This window comes from Zonotrichia albicollis, chromosome 5 (assembly GCF_047830755.1).
Source record: "Zonotrichia albicollis isolate bZonAlb1 chromosome 5, bZonAlb1.hap1, whole genome shotgun sequence".
NCBI classification, from domain to species: domain Eukaryota; kingdom Metazoa; phylum Chordata; class Aves; order Passeriformes; family Passerellidae; genus Zonotrichia; species Zonotrichia albicollis.
In genome coordinates this window covers 15,118,007-15,135,327 of record NC_133823.1, presented here as the reverse complement: position 1 = coordinate 15,135,327, position 17,321 = coordinate 15,118,007, and the positions used below count along the sequence as shown (strand labels likewise).

The 17,321-nt window shown below is 41.0% G+C and overlaps 1 protein-coding gene and 1 long non-coding RNA gene across 32 annotated transcripts in view; one reads left to right on the top strand and one right to left on the bottom strand.

Annotated features, from left to right (window-relative positions):
- ADGRL3 (adhesion G protein-coupled receptor L3) overlaps positions 1–17,321 on the bottom strand; it is a 488,531-nt gene that overhangs the window by 254,693 nt on the left and 216,517 nt on the right. For 30 of the 31 annotated variants that reach the window (XR_012580371.1, XR_012580372.1, XR_012580370.1 and 27 more), the window contains 2 exons: positions 5,731–5,751; positions 4,801–5,014 (listed from right to left, as the gene is read on the bottom strand). Coding sequence is in view for 28 of the 31 variants with exons in the window: in XM_074540856.1 (XP_074396957.1) it covers positions 4,801–5,014; positions 5,731–5,751 (235 nt within the window). In the remaining 3 variants the exon portion in view is untranslated. The remainder of the gene's footprint in view (positions 1–4,800; positions 5,015–5,730; positions 5,752–17,321) is intronic. The other variant, XM_074540864.1, reaches the window with a different exon arrangement.
- On the top strand, positions 8,635–12,198 carry LOC141729132 (uncharacterized). The gene is made up of 2 exons (XR_012580373.1): positions 8,635–8,928; positions 9,957–12,198. It is a non-coding gene; the product is annotated as an uncharacterized LOC141729132 (long non-coding RNA).

Sequence of the window (17,321 nt, the reverse complement as noted above, 5' to 3'; positions counted from 1 at the left end):
ATTAATTTCGTAGAGCCTGACACAACTGTGCTGCAGTTCAGCTGAAGCCATCCCCTTGAGTCCTGCTGATGGCCTTGGCAGTACAGAGCCTACAGGCCTGAAGCTCTCCTGCCCTCTGCACCTTCCCAATGAGCTACTTAATACACATGACTCTACAAGAACATCCCAATCTAGTCTGTTCAAAACCAGCAGCCATTTTATGAATGACCAACGTGAATGATCCTATCTGTAAAACACAGGTAATCCTGCCTCTTTATTTCCCAATGCAAGTGCAGATCACTGACACTTGAGAAGTGTCTTGAAAATCACAGGAGATGATAACATCAATAACAGCACGCCATGAGATGCAATATTATTACAATAATAATGGCACTCATTTCAGAGTCCTGCATTTTTCAGGTCATCAAGCAAAAACATTAGCAAAATAGCCCTTCAGGAGATGAAAAATCCTTGCAGTGTAATGCAAGCTGCTTCATTCAATTTATTTATTCTCCCCTACACTGTGCAAAGTGCCTGCTACCATCCCTCCAACTACCAAGAGAATTGTGAGTGCCCTTCTCACATAAAAGGATTAGGCCTTTGGATGAAACAGAAGGGAAATCTAAGAGCAGCTGACCACAGTCTTACATTCCTGCAGTCTTGCACTTTTTCTATTTTTTTTCCCCTTTAAGTCTTGACCTGCAATTCTCATCAATGATGTCAACACCGAAACCACAGGGACAAGCCATGCAGATCAGACTGAAACCTAAAGGAAATTAGCTCAGCTAAGCTACTGCAGGCCCAGCAGGACATCTAGTAGCTCCCAGCTGTGCCTCCCTTCAGGGAAAAAGCCAGGAGATAGCTGAGCAGCTTTCAGCAGCCCTCATCCCCAAGCCAGAAGTGGTAAGAGCAGCATACAAGAGCTCTGCATGGCTCTGCTGTGGCAAAAGGCAAACGCTGCCTACTTTGCAAACTGAGCTCTCTGGTTGTTGAGAGAGATGAGAGTTCCCCAGCAAGAGCCTTCCACATCTTCTAGGGCAGAAAGAATTTTGCTTTGATCTTGAGAAAAACTGCTGAGACCTGTGAACATTTATCCCGTCTCTTCTGCTCTGCCTGCTGGTTTTGTCATTTTGCCTCGTTATTCCATCCCTCCTTTCCTTCCTCCAGAATAAGAGTAGCAGATGATGGTAGGAGTAGACAAGGATCCAAAAAGCAAAAAGAAAACCTTGCTCTTGCCTTTAGAGTACAAAATCAAAGTGCTCTGTGTATGTGCACCTACACGTCAGGTACTTCCTACTGTTCCTACTGGGACTTCCCTCTCCCCAACCTATTCAGCATTTGAGGTTAAAGTCTACGGAAAAGAATGTTCCAAACTTCAAAGTTAAATGCAAAGGTGGTACTGACAGCACATAGTTCTGTGAACATGCATGCAAAAACCTGATCCCCTCTTCTTCCTTCCCTTGCTTTCAACCCAAGATGCTTCCTTGATGGGAAGCATCAACAGGAAATTCAAGAGAGCACACCAAAAGCTGTTTTTTTCCCTTTTTCCTTTAGGGTGCTTTTAATATACTAAACTGTGTTAATACTAAAAAAACAAAGGCAACTCTTACAGGAATAGGAGGCCACTTTTCCCTATTGCTCACAGAGAACCCTGGCTGTTGGAATGGATGATACGTTAATTTCGTGGCACAGTCACTCAAGAGAGGGCATAGAAGTCTCCCATGGTACCGTGCACACAATTTACAATGGGCAGGGTTAAAATTTAATTAGTTGTTACAGGCCTTGCAAAGATGTTTCTCCAAAGCAAACATGCTAAAAAATACATTTTTTTCTAATCACATCAGAAAAACTTCGTTCATAAAGCACCCTTTCTGAGCTATTATGGACAACCGCTTCTCGGATTTTTGAAGGAGGAGCTGGCAAAATTAAAAAAATAAATAAAAAAGAAAAACCTAAAATAGGACTCAGAGATTTAATGTCCTATAAAATAGCTCCCTACAAGCTCTTTAAATGTCCTTTACTTCAAGCAATACTCCCAAGATTGTAGAGAGTTTCAGGGCAGTACTTGTAGCAAGAACTCCTTGTGTTCCCTCTGCTTAGGGGGCTCCACAAACACACCGTAAGATTTATGCATTTCCCTTTCAAAATAACCTCATGTAGTCGTCTGCAAAAATTAATTTATATAAGCATACAGAAGAAAGGAACATGTTAGCTCAGGCTGTTGGGATTTTGATTTTTTTTTCAGTTTTTTTTTGGTGGGGGTGGGCTGGGGGAGCAGTCACTAATATCTACCATAAATCTGCTCACTCACAGCCTCAGCTCACACAGTAACACCACCTCTGTCTCACACACACTTTCCTTCCCATCTTTCCCTCTCTCCCTGCCCACAGCCACGCCAGAATGAGTCTGAGGTGGCTGTGCAGTGTTGCTGATTAAAATTTGCCAGTAGTGAGACAACTGACTATGGAGCCTACAAGGGGACTGTGTATTTATGAATGCAATAACTAATCAATGCATAATAAGCACACACTGCAGACACCACTCTTCTTCCCATGCAGAGACAGCTTCAATCACCATGCAGGTTTCACTGTCACGACAAAATTCAGTTCCCAGCAGCTGCTCCCCCACCCTGCAGCATTAGCAGAGACAAACTCACTGTGTCAGAGCCTGCATTCATCTGCAAACCCACCCAAATACTGCTAGATTGAATTATTTTGAAGGTAGAGGTTTTCAGAAGAAAATGCCATAGTTAGTGCCACAACTACTAGGCTGTCACAATTTTCCTTTTAAACTAATTTTTCAGAGGCTCAGCTGTAAAGTGTACTCAGAGCTGTGAGCTGACAGACTGGTTTGCATCTTAAGAACATATTTCATTTTAATGGCTTTATTTTTAAATTGTTTCAACTCTCTGAATTAATGGAGACTTAAAAAAAGAAATGAGACTGACAAAAATGCAAAGTAGAATATTTTATCCTTTTTTACCTATCTTTTAACTCCAGAATTATATTTCTTTTTAAGAAACTCAATAGTTCCCAATAATAGGACTGCACATCTTTTCCCCCCTTCAGTGTCCATCCTCTTCAGCACCACTTTCTGCTGCCTACATGGAAGAACAGAGATATTTTACCACAGAGATGAGCATCCCTGCTAACTCTTTGCTAAGCCATTTGAGCCTGCAGTGATGATACCTGGAGGTGAGTAATCACCAGAAGTTTTCATTGCAGTGCCACAGGCACAGAAGACAATTGTGTGCCCTCCCTGACCCAAGGGCCAATGTTTATTGCAGACTTGCTACATGTAGGGACTGACCAGAAGGTTGCAGAGCTCTGCATTTGGCTCGGGAGCTGTGGCCTAGAGAACACTAATAAATATATATATAAAAAAAATTAATTCTTTGTACTCTGTAACAGGCCAGAAAGGGGATGACATGGCTTTATTCTGCCAATATGCAGAGGATTAAGGGTTTCTGCTTGAAGCCACTAACAACCTGAACAGGAGAATTACAGTAATTCCACTAAAACCACACAGAATCCAAGGCACTGGCTGATGGCACAATGTTACCCTTCCCACTTCTCTCAAAAATGCAGCTGGCACAAACCCTATAAACAGGAATTCAACCAGCTACCCAAGGAGGTCCAACTTAAAGAATGGTCTTAAAGAGGAGCCAACTTATAGAGGAGCCACATGCAGCAGTGGGGACATTTGTCACAAGACTCCTCAACATTTTGAGACCTAAATACTCAACATGGAGCAGTTTCTACAAGGAAGTCAAATATAGCAGTTAGCATGTGAAACACAGCTGAAACTCATGTTGCTCACACCAGCCCATTTTAGTGCAAAGCATTTCACAGCAAACAGCAGCAAGATGCTTCATTAAAACCCTGCACTGCTTGAAGCCATGAGGTCACTGTTAGGACCCAAACACATGTTGTCATGACATCAATTAGCAACACTTTGCCTATGCCAATGCCATTATTAATACCTTGAAATACTAATCTCTATTACTAATTAACAGTCAAATGCACTAAATAATTTTTCATGCATTAGGAATGTATTACTGAATTCAATTACATGTCAAGAGCTGTGACTTATGAATCCTTCCCACAACACCATTTGTGCTAGAAAATATCCTTAAAAATTCAGTAACATTTAAAAGGTTTTTCATAAACAAGATACCTCTATATTGGAATAGGCTGTTAGGCCCTGGCTCTGCAAGCAAGACAAGATTCTCTCTACTTGTCTGACTGTATCTCAGTTACCACTTCCATATGCAACAGCCAGGCTTAACAGCCACAGTTATTATACAGAAATTCAGCAATTCATCAATGAGAAATCCAATGCTTGACTTGAAATTCAGATCTCCCTTAAAACAAAGCCTGGCAACACAAGGAAGGATGCAGATGCCTCTTTGTGCCTTCAAAACTGTAAATGTTATTCTGAACACAAAATATTGATTGTTTCAAGGAGATTACTGGCCTTCTGTTTGAACACAGCACAGGAACTAGTGAATATGCATTTTGAGAAAGATTTCACTTCTACATTCATTAAGAGCCTTGATATTTAGGTATTTCAGAGGGAAAACTGGGACACAGAGAATCAGGATGACTGATGAGCAATACTTACAGGAAATGTTATTTATATTGCATGATGCTAAATCAACTTGGTTAAACCCTCAGTTTAGCAACGATAGCTGTAATTCTGTGCACATACATCCACACTAAGCACCTGCATTTCCTCATGCAAACACACGCACAAACTGGTGTGTACCCTCCGGATTAAAGAAATCGACAGTCAGCAAACAAAGAATATTAAGCGCTATACCTTTGAGTCATAATCTTATAGGCATCTGGCAGATAACAGCGGATATTCTCCATCTGAGCAGGATCAGAGTCGCAGATTTTATCGTCGGTCCTGCCGTAGTTGGCACTTTCGATCATGATCACATCTGTTCCCGGGCAGCGCAGCTCGATGGGGTAACTCTCGCAGGACAGCTCCCTTCGGACCACAGCCATGGGCACTGGGGCACGGCTGAAAGCTGCAAGGATTAACACACAAACACAGTCAGCACCGGCTCTCCACGCTCGGGCTAAAATTAAAAGCGGAATCACGTTCAGCAGAAGCTTTACCCATATGCTGTGCTGAGATAGTTTCGGTACTGTTCAGATAAGAGCTGCAGGAACGGGGTCTGGTCGCTGGCTTGCTGGCTGCCCAGAGAAATCACTTGATTTTGTCATTTTAAAAACAAGCTATAGATCCCTTTTATACAGGGCTTTAGACATCCCTTATTGAAACAGGTAAATAGCAACTATGGCATTGTTATTATTTCTACTTACCAGGTGAAAAACTAATTGGCTTTGATATATAAAATTACAGTCCTGTGTTGTACTTGAACAAGCAAAGAAAATTTTATGACAGCAAGCAATCCAAGAACCAGGATCCCACCTGCTCAGCAAGATTGCACCTCTCCTACAGCAGATGTAGTAACATCTGTATTGCTCCTGGTCCTTTTCTTAGCCCTTAGAAAAAGTGATCCTAATGGCTTTTGCTGTAGCCTGCAGCATGCCAGGGGATGGCCTGCAGGTTCTGGCAACCATACCAAAGTTTAGGCCCTGCAGGGTCCTACTTTCCATGGAAAGGCAAATTTATGGGACACCAGATGATTTAAGTTCAGTCTTAGCTTTGCATTGACTGCCTAGATAGTCAAATAGCTGGCAAATACTTGTGAAATTAAAGAGCTCTCAGAAATCTTACCTGTTTTAAAAGAAATCCAGGCTACAGTTTGCAAAAGAAAAAAAAAAAAAAAAAGAAACACACTTTGAGATGCCTTGAAAACAAAGCCCTAAAGTATTAGTAAACAATGCCACTTGACAACAAGCAATTGTATTTCCCATCTCTACAGCCTCTTTGATGCAAAGATCTTAAACAGCTTGACGAACGTGAATATATTAATCCCCAAATATCCACATGAAGTAGCTACACATTGTCTTTCTCAACTCAGCCACAGAAGAGCTTTGCAGCTTCCAGAAGATCTCATGGGAAATGCATGGTGATGCTAGGAACCAAATACTTGTTTCCCAGCCTAGCACACCAGTCACAAGCTGAAATAAAAGCTAACTCCTTTTCTCCTTTTTTCCACAAGAATGAAAGGAACTATAAAGATTTCTAGACACATGGATGATGTGCCCTCCAAGTGACATTTGTACACTTCCAACCACAAAAGTCAACATACAACCCAAGCCTGTCTCTATGTGATGGTGAGAGGTTTAAGCCTCCAGTAGATCCATGGCCCATCTGATACCAGGCATCTTTCAACAACTCCCTTTCCTCCTGCCCCCATTATAAAAACACTAAAATATCCACCCTCCCTAAACCAAAAATCCCATCCAATGATCTGCCAGTTAGTTCCATAAAACTTTGCCATGGTACATTCACACCAAGTCTGCCTATGGAAAATAAGATTATATTGCTGTTTCTCAGAATACCAGTTGACTATATCAAGGCTGCCCTATCTGTCAGCAGCAATCCAACACACTGACTTCCATGAATCCTTCCATTATTGTCAGTTGTCTCATTTATCTATCACTGGACAGATTTTCAGATCCCAATTTCTGTAAATCTGCAGGGATTACTTTGATATCAGACCCTCCCTGGTGTGCCAGAGCTGTGGACTAATTGCCAAGCTCCCAAGACAGATGTGTGCTTATTCTTGAATAATAGCTTGCACAATTAGCACAGCTTTAGGGTTTGGATCACTTGAGATCTCCTCCTTCCCTGAGACTGGAGAAACAGTTCTGCCCTGGGCTCATATTGTACCACACATTTGCGTAATGCCATAAATTCTCACTGCCACCAGCTTCTCCTGTTACTAGAAGAGGAAAATGAGAAGGACAGTTGTGAACCTCTAAAGTGCACTGCCTCACTCTTACTCTTGGCTTGATACCACTAGTCAAAAAGGTGAGTGGAAGAAGGATGGGACAATGTTAGATACAAGATTTGATAGAAGAGATAAGCCAGCCAGAAAGGCAGAGTCAGCAGAGCTCAGCAATTTCAGCCTGCCCTAAAACAACTTCAAGAGGTATTAAGTTTGCTTACAGGGGTCTGTCCACAGAAGCCTGCAGCAGGCTCTGCTCTGTCAAACACTGGACTCTGTGGCAGAAGGCCAGTGCTGACCAAAAAACTTGTGATGCCAGGATTCTGATTTTGGACAAGAGCTGTGGTGAGCTCTCCTCGCAAGCCTGTTCTGTGCTAAACCTGAGCAGATTGGTGCCATGGGAGGCAGAAGGTTTCTAGCAGCTTTTGGCAGAATGCTGAGGCCAAGGGCCCTCCCTCCTCCTGCCATGTGCTTAGATGACTCCTGTTAACTGCCAAAAAAATGACAAAATGAGGTTTATAGGCAGTATTAGCTGTTTGGAGCTATGGTTTCGCCCAGTCCTTGGGCAGTTTGGATCATTTTCTCTGGAAGGTTAACACAGGCTATACAAAGGGCAAAGAGAGTTGGTAATACTTTACTTTTTACAGTTCCCACTACAGAATACAGAATTTCTGAGCCACACGATTCAGAAAGAATATTTTTGCTCTTAATTCCTATGTTTTGGAGTATTTTTTTAGTAAGCATTCTATATCAATTGAACACATAAGGGCTGAGGAAAACCCTGCTTAAAATCACAAAAAATTAAATGCCTGAGAATTAATTATAAAAACGTGGTGTATCTGTCAAACAGCAATACTGTACAAATGCAGCTAACCTTAACTCTTGTGTTATGCCGGAAATAAGACATTAAGAATTGCTAACAGCAATTTACAAAACCATTAAAAATATTTCTCTACCTCAAATGAGAACACATTTATAGTACCATGGGTGTATCTCCTGTACATGAGACTTTACAGCATTGATTTACTAAAATTGGATGCATATCAGTTCCAAGGATGCCCCCTAAACACCCCAAACCAAAGCTGAACACCCCTTCCTCAAAATAACAGCTCATGCTCTACTCTCCAGTAAAGAATCTCTGGACAGATGCAAACATTTCTGAATGCAGCTTTAAACTTCCTGGAATTCACCTTTTTGCCTTTCACATAATCACTTGACTGCTTGCTCTAAGGAGGACAGCTTTCACTTACAGACACCTCCCTGTGGTATCATGGAGTCAACATTTACATTTATTTTCTGGGTAAAAGGCATAAAAAATTTAACACCCTGGAAAAACCAGAAGCAGCTGAATATTGTAATAGAGCATGATCTGCTATCGTGCTTTCTCCTAAAGCAATAGGCATGTTTTCCATCCTGCCATTGACCACCAAATCATTCACTTTGCATGGTGTTTTCTTCTACCTCACTATCTGCAATAAATATTCCAAAGGGAGATTAGAGCCTGGCTGTTTATCTCCTTGTAAACACATCTTTTGTTGTTGTGCCCCTATATGATAATCTTACTTAATCATTTTTACTGGTTTTCCTGTAAGGAGCAAAGATGTTTTGCTTTTTGCTGTGAAACAAGATACATCAAAGCCCATCTGTGAAATACACAGCACGATTGTATTAATTCTTTAATACACTTCTCTCTTCTTCGAGCAGCTCCCTATCTTCACAGTCTCTCATTGAGCTCCTTATTTAATCTCCTAAATAAGTGACCTAATTGTTGGCTTGAAGTCAAGAGGAGTTGATGGCAGCTCACTACTTTGAAAAACAGGTGTCTTTTTCCAAGATCCTATGTGCAGACAGCCATCTAAATACAGAACTTAAAAAGAGTGTTTTTCAAATTCTTTAACGTTTAAATGTGTGCCAACTCGAGTTTTTTAAGTGCAGCCATTCGGTGGAAAATAATCCTCCTGAGCTTCTGCAGGGCAAAGTGAGAGCAGAGGGTGAAAAGGCAACAGATAATGACAGGATTTTATCTGGGCGATTTAGAACTCCTTTGTCTCTGCTAATTTCAGGAGCTGGAAAATTAAGTAAGTCATCAAAATCTTGTGCTTTTTCTCCCCCTCGCTTTTGACCTCAGAACATAATTGCCTCTTGTCATGCCTGCAGGGCACGGGCTTGTAGTTATCACTGTGTGCTTAATCAAATGCCGAAATAGCCTTTAAATTATGTGTTTCCTTGGCTGCTAGAGACTTGTTGAGCTCTGTTACATTTAGAGGCATGATGGTAGTAGATGTACTTTTAAAAGAAAAGTGTGGGTTGATGCTTTTAATTAGGTTTTAGATGCAATTTTCCCAGCAAAATCATGTTCTGGCTCAGAATTTTCAGAGCGAAAATTCAGTGCATATTTAAGGGCCGTGAAACAAAAGCTGGAATTGTAGAGATAATTATTTTCACAAGCTCTCTATATGATTTGGTCTGCCCAGCTAAGTATCTGACTTACTGTTCCCAAGTGCAAACAGAGCATGCTGTGGAAAGAGGTTTCCTAGTAATTTGGAAGAATGCTTCTGTGTTTGTAATTTTGCAGTATTTAATACTCCCACAGTTCACCTTGGCTCTGTGGGGGGAAAACCTTAAAGTAATAATAAAAAAGTCCCCCTCCTCTTATTCTCCAGCCTACTCAGGTGTGGGTAGGAGCGGAAATCCCTTCCAGTCAATGAGTCAATGGGCTCTGTAGGGCTCACTCCACTTTCTGAAGTGATTTTCTAAACCAGGGCCCTACTTTTCCCTATTAGGATATAAAGTCTCCTTAGTGCACAAATTGTTTGCATGCAGACATTGCTCACTGTTTCTTCTCTGTCTCTATTTCCCTTAATCCAAATTATGCCTGGCCTCTGATCTCAAGAGCAATATTAGTAGAAAGCAAAACCTTGAGTTAAAGATGGTGACAACAAACATTTCTCAAGCATCCAATAACCCCCCCTTCCCAGTATTTTCATAAATATCAGCAAAGTTCTGACAAACTTAAAATAGCTTGGCTTATCCCAAGTTCTCTGAAATCTTATGATTAATATACAAATATGGAAATACCATTCTTTCTCCCCCACTTTCTCTTCAGATGCTGAAAATAAAAAAAAATGAAAAAAAAATGAAAAAACACAATGTCTTTTCTAGAGAGACAGGGTGGACAAGCCTTTCTTCTACTGTCATCCTGCAGTGGGGTTAAAGAAAGGTGCATCCTGCAGACAAAGGCTGGTGCCAAGACGTTGCAGCAAATGCTTGCAACATCCATACCCAGCTCCCCTGGGGAAGAATGGAAGACTGAAGGCAGCCAGTGTGGCTGAAGAGCTGAAGCCATCAGCAGTGCAAGGCTGGACATCCCTGGTTCCCATTCCCAGCTCTCCCCTGTGTGCCTCAGCTGATTGCTGTCTCATCTACCAAAATGGGAACATGATCTTATCTCCCCCATTAAGCACTCTAAAATCTGCCATGGAAAGGAGGAAGAGAATTAGATGCATCCTCAGAAAGTGATGCATGTGGCTTCAGCTCTGGTTTCCCCACACGAATCAAAGACCCACATCCTCCTAGATTGTCTCGGGCTTTCTTATTTTATAGATGATATCAAAAGCAATTTTCAACTTCCCTTTGGTCACCTTCACCTTGATTCCCCCTTAGCCAGCAAACAGCCAGCTATGAACAGACTTCACAAACTCAAAGAGCATCTTTTTACATGGTGGGATGGAGTATACAACAAAACCAAACAGAAGAGAAACAGAAGGCTGGGCAACACCCTAGTCAAAGCAACCAAAGAAAAGCTAAAAAACAGAAAATCCTCATAAACTTCCCTGTGCTGTTTATGTGGAGGTTGAGGTCAACTATCTTCCATAAATTGCTTACTCTATCTCCATTATAGCACACAACGGGCACCTGCTAGGGATTTTCTCCCAGATTCCATGAGTGAAAACAGAAGAGGATGTTCATCTGGAAGTTTATATCTGATGCCCTCTCCCACAATTAAAAGGATTCACAGAAGGCTGCAGCAAACATGGAGAGGATTTTCTGTAGGGATTGCCAAAATTCACACACAAACAGTGAATTTTCTAAGGTGACAACTATGGATACAAACTATGGATACAAAAAACTTCAAAATCTAGGCAAGTCCTAAAATAATTGTCTCTGAAGCAAGCCTCTGTCTCCATGCATAAGCTTCATGGAAAGCACCATTTATTTCCATGGCAGATCTCTTCTGCATTTCTAGGCACTCAAGATTTCAAAGCAGGGATGGACAAACAACTGGCTGTTTCCACCACCCTCTGGATACCCAAAAAGCCCAGGGCCAGCAGCCAGAGGATTGAGCACCAGACAGCTGCATCCTGGGGTAATTCTACTGCTCACTCTTCATATCACCAATACTCCTCATCCCCTTGCCATGCTCAGCTGATAAATATCCAAATATCCTTATTCTCTGCCCTTACATTCCCAAACCCTTACCCAAGTAAGGAAGAGCTTTGCTTATGAATAAGAAGCATTAGATTATCTTAGAATCTCTCAGTATCTTCCTAGAGAAAAGAAACTCACAGGCAAAGAGTACTGCGGAAGATCACCAGAAAAAACAACAGTGAAGTGGATGCATTTGCACGCAGGGGCGAGCGTGAGCAAGGGAAATCGGTCATTGCAAAGCCCTGGGAGAGAAGAAAATGAAGTGATAAAAGAACAAAACCACAGAATCAATATGGTAGCTCTGAGTGGAGGAGTTTGACAGGAGGAGGTGACTGAGGCACCGTGTAAGGACAGCCTGAGCCAGGGAGACCCAAACCAGGCCTGTGGGAGGAAGCAGAGCACCAGCAATACTGCACTTCCTTTCTCCTTCTCCATTCCCACCTCCTGGCACTCAGGGGCTGCTGCCTCATGGGAAACTCTGAGAACTGCAGAGTTTTAACAAGGCCCCCTCCTCACTTATCTCCCTGCCATGGAGAGGTGAACACCTCTGCAGCTGACCTCTCCACCAGAGCAAGGCGTCACCAAGGGTCACCCCCCTCCAGGCTGCTGAAGGGACAGGGCTCTGGGGTAAGAGAGAGCGTTGTTGGAAGGAAAAGGGATCCTGCTTCCTGCCCAAGACAAACCCTCCTATCTCCAGCCATGGCTCTGCTGCTGGACGTGCATCCATCCAGCTCTGTGCTTGCTGCAACTCTTCATGAGGCAGGGCAAGTCAATAATTCACCAAGAAACTAAACCAGTGGGGGCAGAAGGGAAAGGAGGAATTTCTGCTGGGCTCATAGAGTTGAATCAGCTCAGAAAAGGTTAGCTCAGGTCATAGGGAGAAAGCAAGATTTTCAGAAGGAAGGGAGGCTGAATTTAGAGTGCTTTTCAAAAAAACATGGCAACCTACTTTCAAATCAGAGGTCAGGAGCACAGTACCAGCCTGAGCTAAATGTCACTTTAATGAATTTAATTAAAGCAGAAGCAACAAGTTGAGAACAACAGACAAACAAAATGTGGCCTCCAAGGGGATGTTGAATGCAAGTACATTAATATTTAGGTCCCATCACAGGAAAAAAGCTATTCCCAAGTATCTTTTCCTTTGCAGTGGATCATCTAATTTGTAATGAAAGGCACACATTAAATAAAAATGTTCTTTAAATTACAGGCTTCTTTCATGTGAATTACCTTTCAAGTGTAGGAAAGCTGTGCACAGACAGGGAAAGTGTCAGAGTTTAAAGCCTTGTATTGTGGTGCTTAATTTCTGTAACCAACCCTTATGGTAAACTTGCCCTCCAGCCTAACAGTGACATTATTAAAATACCTGGCTTTTATATCCTGGTCCATAACATTGAGACATTTGTGTTCTCAATAAAAGAAGCATTAGGTTCTGAGCCACAGGGACGAGTCCTTTTTACAAATCCATACACCACACATTTCACTGGGGTCCTTAGTCATGAAAAACATTGCCATGTAGTTCTTACCCAACTCAAAGTTACTGTTTTTACAACAGGCACTCAACTGTCTCCAACAAAAACCCAAAAAACCTCAAAATCAGAGAAGCTCTGACTTTGACATTGCTGAACAACCTTGGTATCTCACATTAAATACAGCACAAATTAATGTGGTGAAGTGAGAAGATCTGAGTAATAACAGAATTTGCTCCATTTCAAATTACTCCAGTGTAGGTTTTAATTGTTGCCATTAGTAAGGTTAATCTTTAATCTCATATAAATACTTTTATAAACCACCATAACAGGTATAATCATAGAGCCAGTTAGATAAATGAGCATCAAGGGTTTAGTCTAAGAACATTAACTAAAAAGAATCTGATCATAATTTTCAGATTTCATATTATATAATAAGTTCATTTAAAATTACAGTTTGTTTTTGTTCCCATTTTAAAACACTAGCTTAAATTCCTACCCTTTCTAAAATAACACAAAGCTGGAATAGCTTTCCTGTTACCAGCAGAGCTATTTCAGGTTTGCCATTAGAATGGGCTTCAGCAGGATTTAGTGGTGGCCTAGGTAGATATTTCCCAGGTGTTCTTCTGCCTCTTGTACCACTGTGGACTGGGAAGAGGCAGCCCTGGGCAACAGGAAGCAGGACGAGGATAATTGCAGCACGCCAAGACACAAATGCATTCCCAAAAGTTGGAGATGAAACACAGCCCAAGTTTGACTTTTATCTCACCATAGGAGAAATAAATGCGGGCAGGTGAAAAGAGAAGTGGGGAAACCCCAAACATAAAACCACAACAAAGTAACTAACCGACCTCAAAAAACAAAAAGTCAGGAATGGACCAGGTGAACTCAGCAGGTTCAGCAATTCTTTTAAGGCTGTAGAAAATTAGGTTGGATGTATCTGGAGCTTTGCTGAAGAGCTGCAAATAATAGACTCCTATCAAGAAATACCTTCGCAAAGTTAAAGTTTAATTTTGATTTACAGCTCCCTGAAAAGCCTCTGAAGGGGAACATTAAAGCTCTTGTAGAAATATCTGCATTATTACAGAAATGATGAAGAGCAGAGTGGAGATTACTTTGTGCTGTTTACAGACTTGTTTATCAGAGCAGTAAATCTATTTTTAAGTTTGTACTGCCTAGAGAGGAGAACTATGTGAAATGCTGAGAACCATCCAGAGAAAAAGACAGGCAGACAAAAAAGAATTTCTACCAAAGTATTAGAGCCTGACGCTCAAATATCTGCAGAAAAATCTGGGGTCCCAAATATTTACCATTTAAACCAACTGCTTTACATCAAAGGCCAAAAATTACACCTTTAGCATTCATTTTACAAGAAGTTTCCCAGACCTCAAAGACTAGCCATCTCAAAGAAGTTCTATGGCTAAAAAATAGATCATTAATAACTGATTTTTCTTTGTGTTTTAGCCATCACCGCTCCTTTGAGTCTCTGCCATGAATAGCAACAGGGAATTTGTTCTTTCCACTAGCCATAATTGTGAAAGTTTTATATAGAACTCTGAGACTACCTTAAGATCCTGACTTCTCAGAATTGGAGTCTGTTATTTTTTTTAATATATATGCACTTCTTAAACTTTTAGAAAAGCATGGTGCATATGAAACAGGCAAAATGGCAAAATGACATCTGGGGTCCCCTACTGAATTTTTAAAAACAATGGGTGCTTCTTAGTGTAAATTACCTGTGAGTTATCTACAAAGATAACCCGGTCCCCCAGCTGCTGGATGAGGTTTTCCATAGCATGCCATAGATGAGCTCCACCCCAGGAACACTGGCATGAGATCCAAGATCCTTTTTTTGCTGATACACTAACAAGAATTACAAGTAGGCTGTGCCAAGCCATTCTTTGCAGTCCTCTGAATCATGACTCCCCAAACTCTATGACATTTACTCCCCCTCCTCCTTTGACCTCAAAATATCAAGGATTTCACCTTGAAGTTACTAGCAGCTTCAAAGAGCTTTTCAGAAGCATTCACATTCATCTGAACAGTGGCCAACGTTATTTACTTCCCCTCAGTCTTAAAAAAAAAAAAGGACAGTAGGAGAATTAGATTTGGGGAAATAGCTGAAACATGCACACTTGCTCCAGGTAGAAATATATATCTGAAGTAAAAGCAGATTTTCAAGAAATTCACATATTTATGTCCATAGAATCCCTTTCTCCTCAGTAGAAAACAGCAAAACATTAAACTAATTAATTACCTCCAGAAAATGGTTCACCTTCTAGGAAGCACAGCTATAATCTTGAGTGATGAAGTTTGCTATTGTGCCCACCTGCTCACAGCAAGCACTGTCCTTAATTATTTTCCCCACCTAACAGAACCCGTGCAAATATTGCTCCAGAAAAATCACATAGCTAGACTTGGGCGTGTGCTGATATAATACTTACATGCACACAATACTGACCCCATCTCAAGGTGAGTCACAAAACAATAATTTAAAAAATAAATTCTGAAATAATGCTCAGCTATAGGCTCCCAGAAATGCCCTGGACATATCAACTGCACCCAGAAAAGTCATGTGAACAGCTGAGAGCTTCTGGGCTTTGTAGTAGGGAGGGGACGCTACCCTGTGGTACCATCAGGACTCCCATTGCAGATTGGGGCAGCCAGACACAACAGCATGGCCAAACTCACCTTGCTACATTTTAATCTGCAATAAACCACTCTGAATCCTGCTGTCCCGCACCCCACCAGCTGTGGAGGTGTCCCAGGATACAAGTTGCTTCCATTTTCCACTCCAGCCCTCAAAGGGGTTCACAACAGACTAATAAACATTTTAAAAAGCAATAACAAGTGTGAGTAGTCACAGAGACATTGTGCTCAGTTTAAAAAAAAAAAAAAAAACAACAAAACACCAACCTCATACTGGTTGAAAGCCAGCCCTGCTTTATGGAAGTCCCTAAAGCACTGGATATCATGATTCATTACCTGTTCTATGGGAAACTGTAGGGCTCCTGCAGACACCCATGTGCACAACTGAACAAAATGAGGGTCTGTGCCCCAAAGGACACTTTAAAGAGAAGGAGAAATGTGTGCAGGTTAGGAACAGGAGCTACAGTGACACACAAAAGGATAGTCATGCAGCATGAGTAACAAACAGGTGCAGATGCTACACTTGAGGGCACAATGCTCACCAGTTCAATGAAAATATGGCTGAAAAAAAATTATCTAAGTTGCTTCAGGAGAAAACCACTGCAAACAACTGTGATGGATGGAAGACTCATTCTTTTTTGGCCTTTTTTTTTTTTTAACACAATCACTAGACTTGTTTCAAATTGTCCTCCTTCAAGAGGTAGATGAAAGAAGTAAATCTTTTGCTGATCTCTCTGGCAGCAAAAACCAGGATATATTTGCCCAGTTTAATCAGAGAGAGATAGTGAGCCCAAAGGCAAAGAAATATTTTTGACAAAATAACCTGATGAAGGAGTCCATTCCTCCTTCCCCTATAAATAAGGTGTCAGAGAGACCAGGACTTTTTTCAAGCCCCAGCACTGCTGTGACACGAGAGGATGCCTATCAGAAGGGCACAGAAAGGGGTCTTGGAAAACCAAGCACTTGGTAAATCCCCTGTGCTGTTTGCCCCTAAAGGGTTTTGAAGGATTCTCTCAAGTTGAATAAAAAAAGAAAAAAAAAGGCATCCGAGAAAGGTTTCCAGAAAACTTTCTGGGAGATAATTAATTAAATTTCTAATGTAATTATGTTGCAGTACATTTAAGTGCACTTTCTAAATAGAAATTACTTATAGCTAACAAAGAATCCATTTCAAGCACTTTTTCTTCTATCTATAATATCCATTTCCTTTTGTACCTGTTTCAAGCATTGTTCTTCTAGAGTTATTTATACTTCACATTTAGAATTTTCTGTCTTTTCTAAGAATAAAATTGTTACATATTTCCATCATCTTGTGCTCCATTTTCATATTTGAGGAAAGAATTCTGCTGCCACTGTCCCTCCAAGGGAATTTTTGGAGCACAAGGAACAGCCTTCATAAAATAAATCAGATTTTGCTACTTACAATTCTTCTAATGCCCCCCATTATTCTATAATAAAGGTCCTCAAAGTGTAGGGTAAAAAAAAAAAGAAAACAACAGTTTTTCAAGGGGTAAAAACTTGGGCAAAACACAAAAGGTCACTGAACAAGTTTATTGTTGAGCCAATCTTTTTGAGGCACTGTAATATAAGCCCTTATTGATTGTGTTGATCACAGACAAAAAAAACCCCAAACAAACAAAAAACCCAACCAAAACCACAAAGAAAAAAAAATGACTTCCATAAAAAACCAGCAACAAACAAAACCAAAACCACCAACATCAACAAACACACAGATGTCTATGAGCAAATAACCACAAACCAATTTTACTTGGTAAGAAAAAAAGATCACAGTCCTGACTTGTAACACAAATATTTGAGTGTTTTAGCCAGGATAGCTCCTCACAGGTTAAAATGTTTCACACAAAATTAAACAGACAGGAAGATTTAAGATTAAAAATGCAGACAGTAAACTGAGAAGTCTGTTTCCA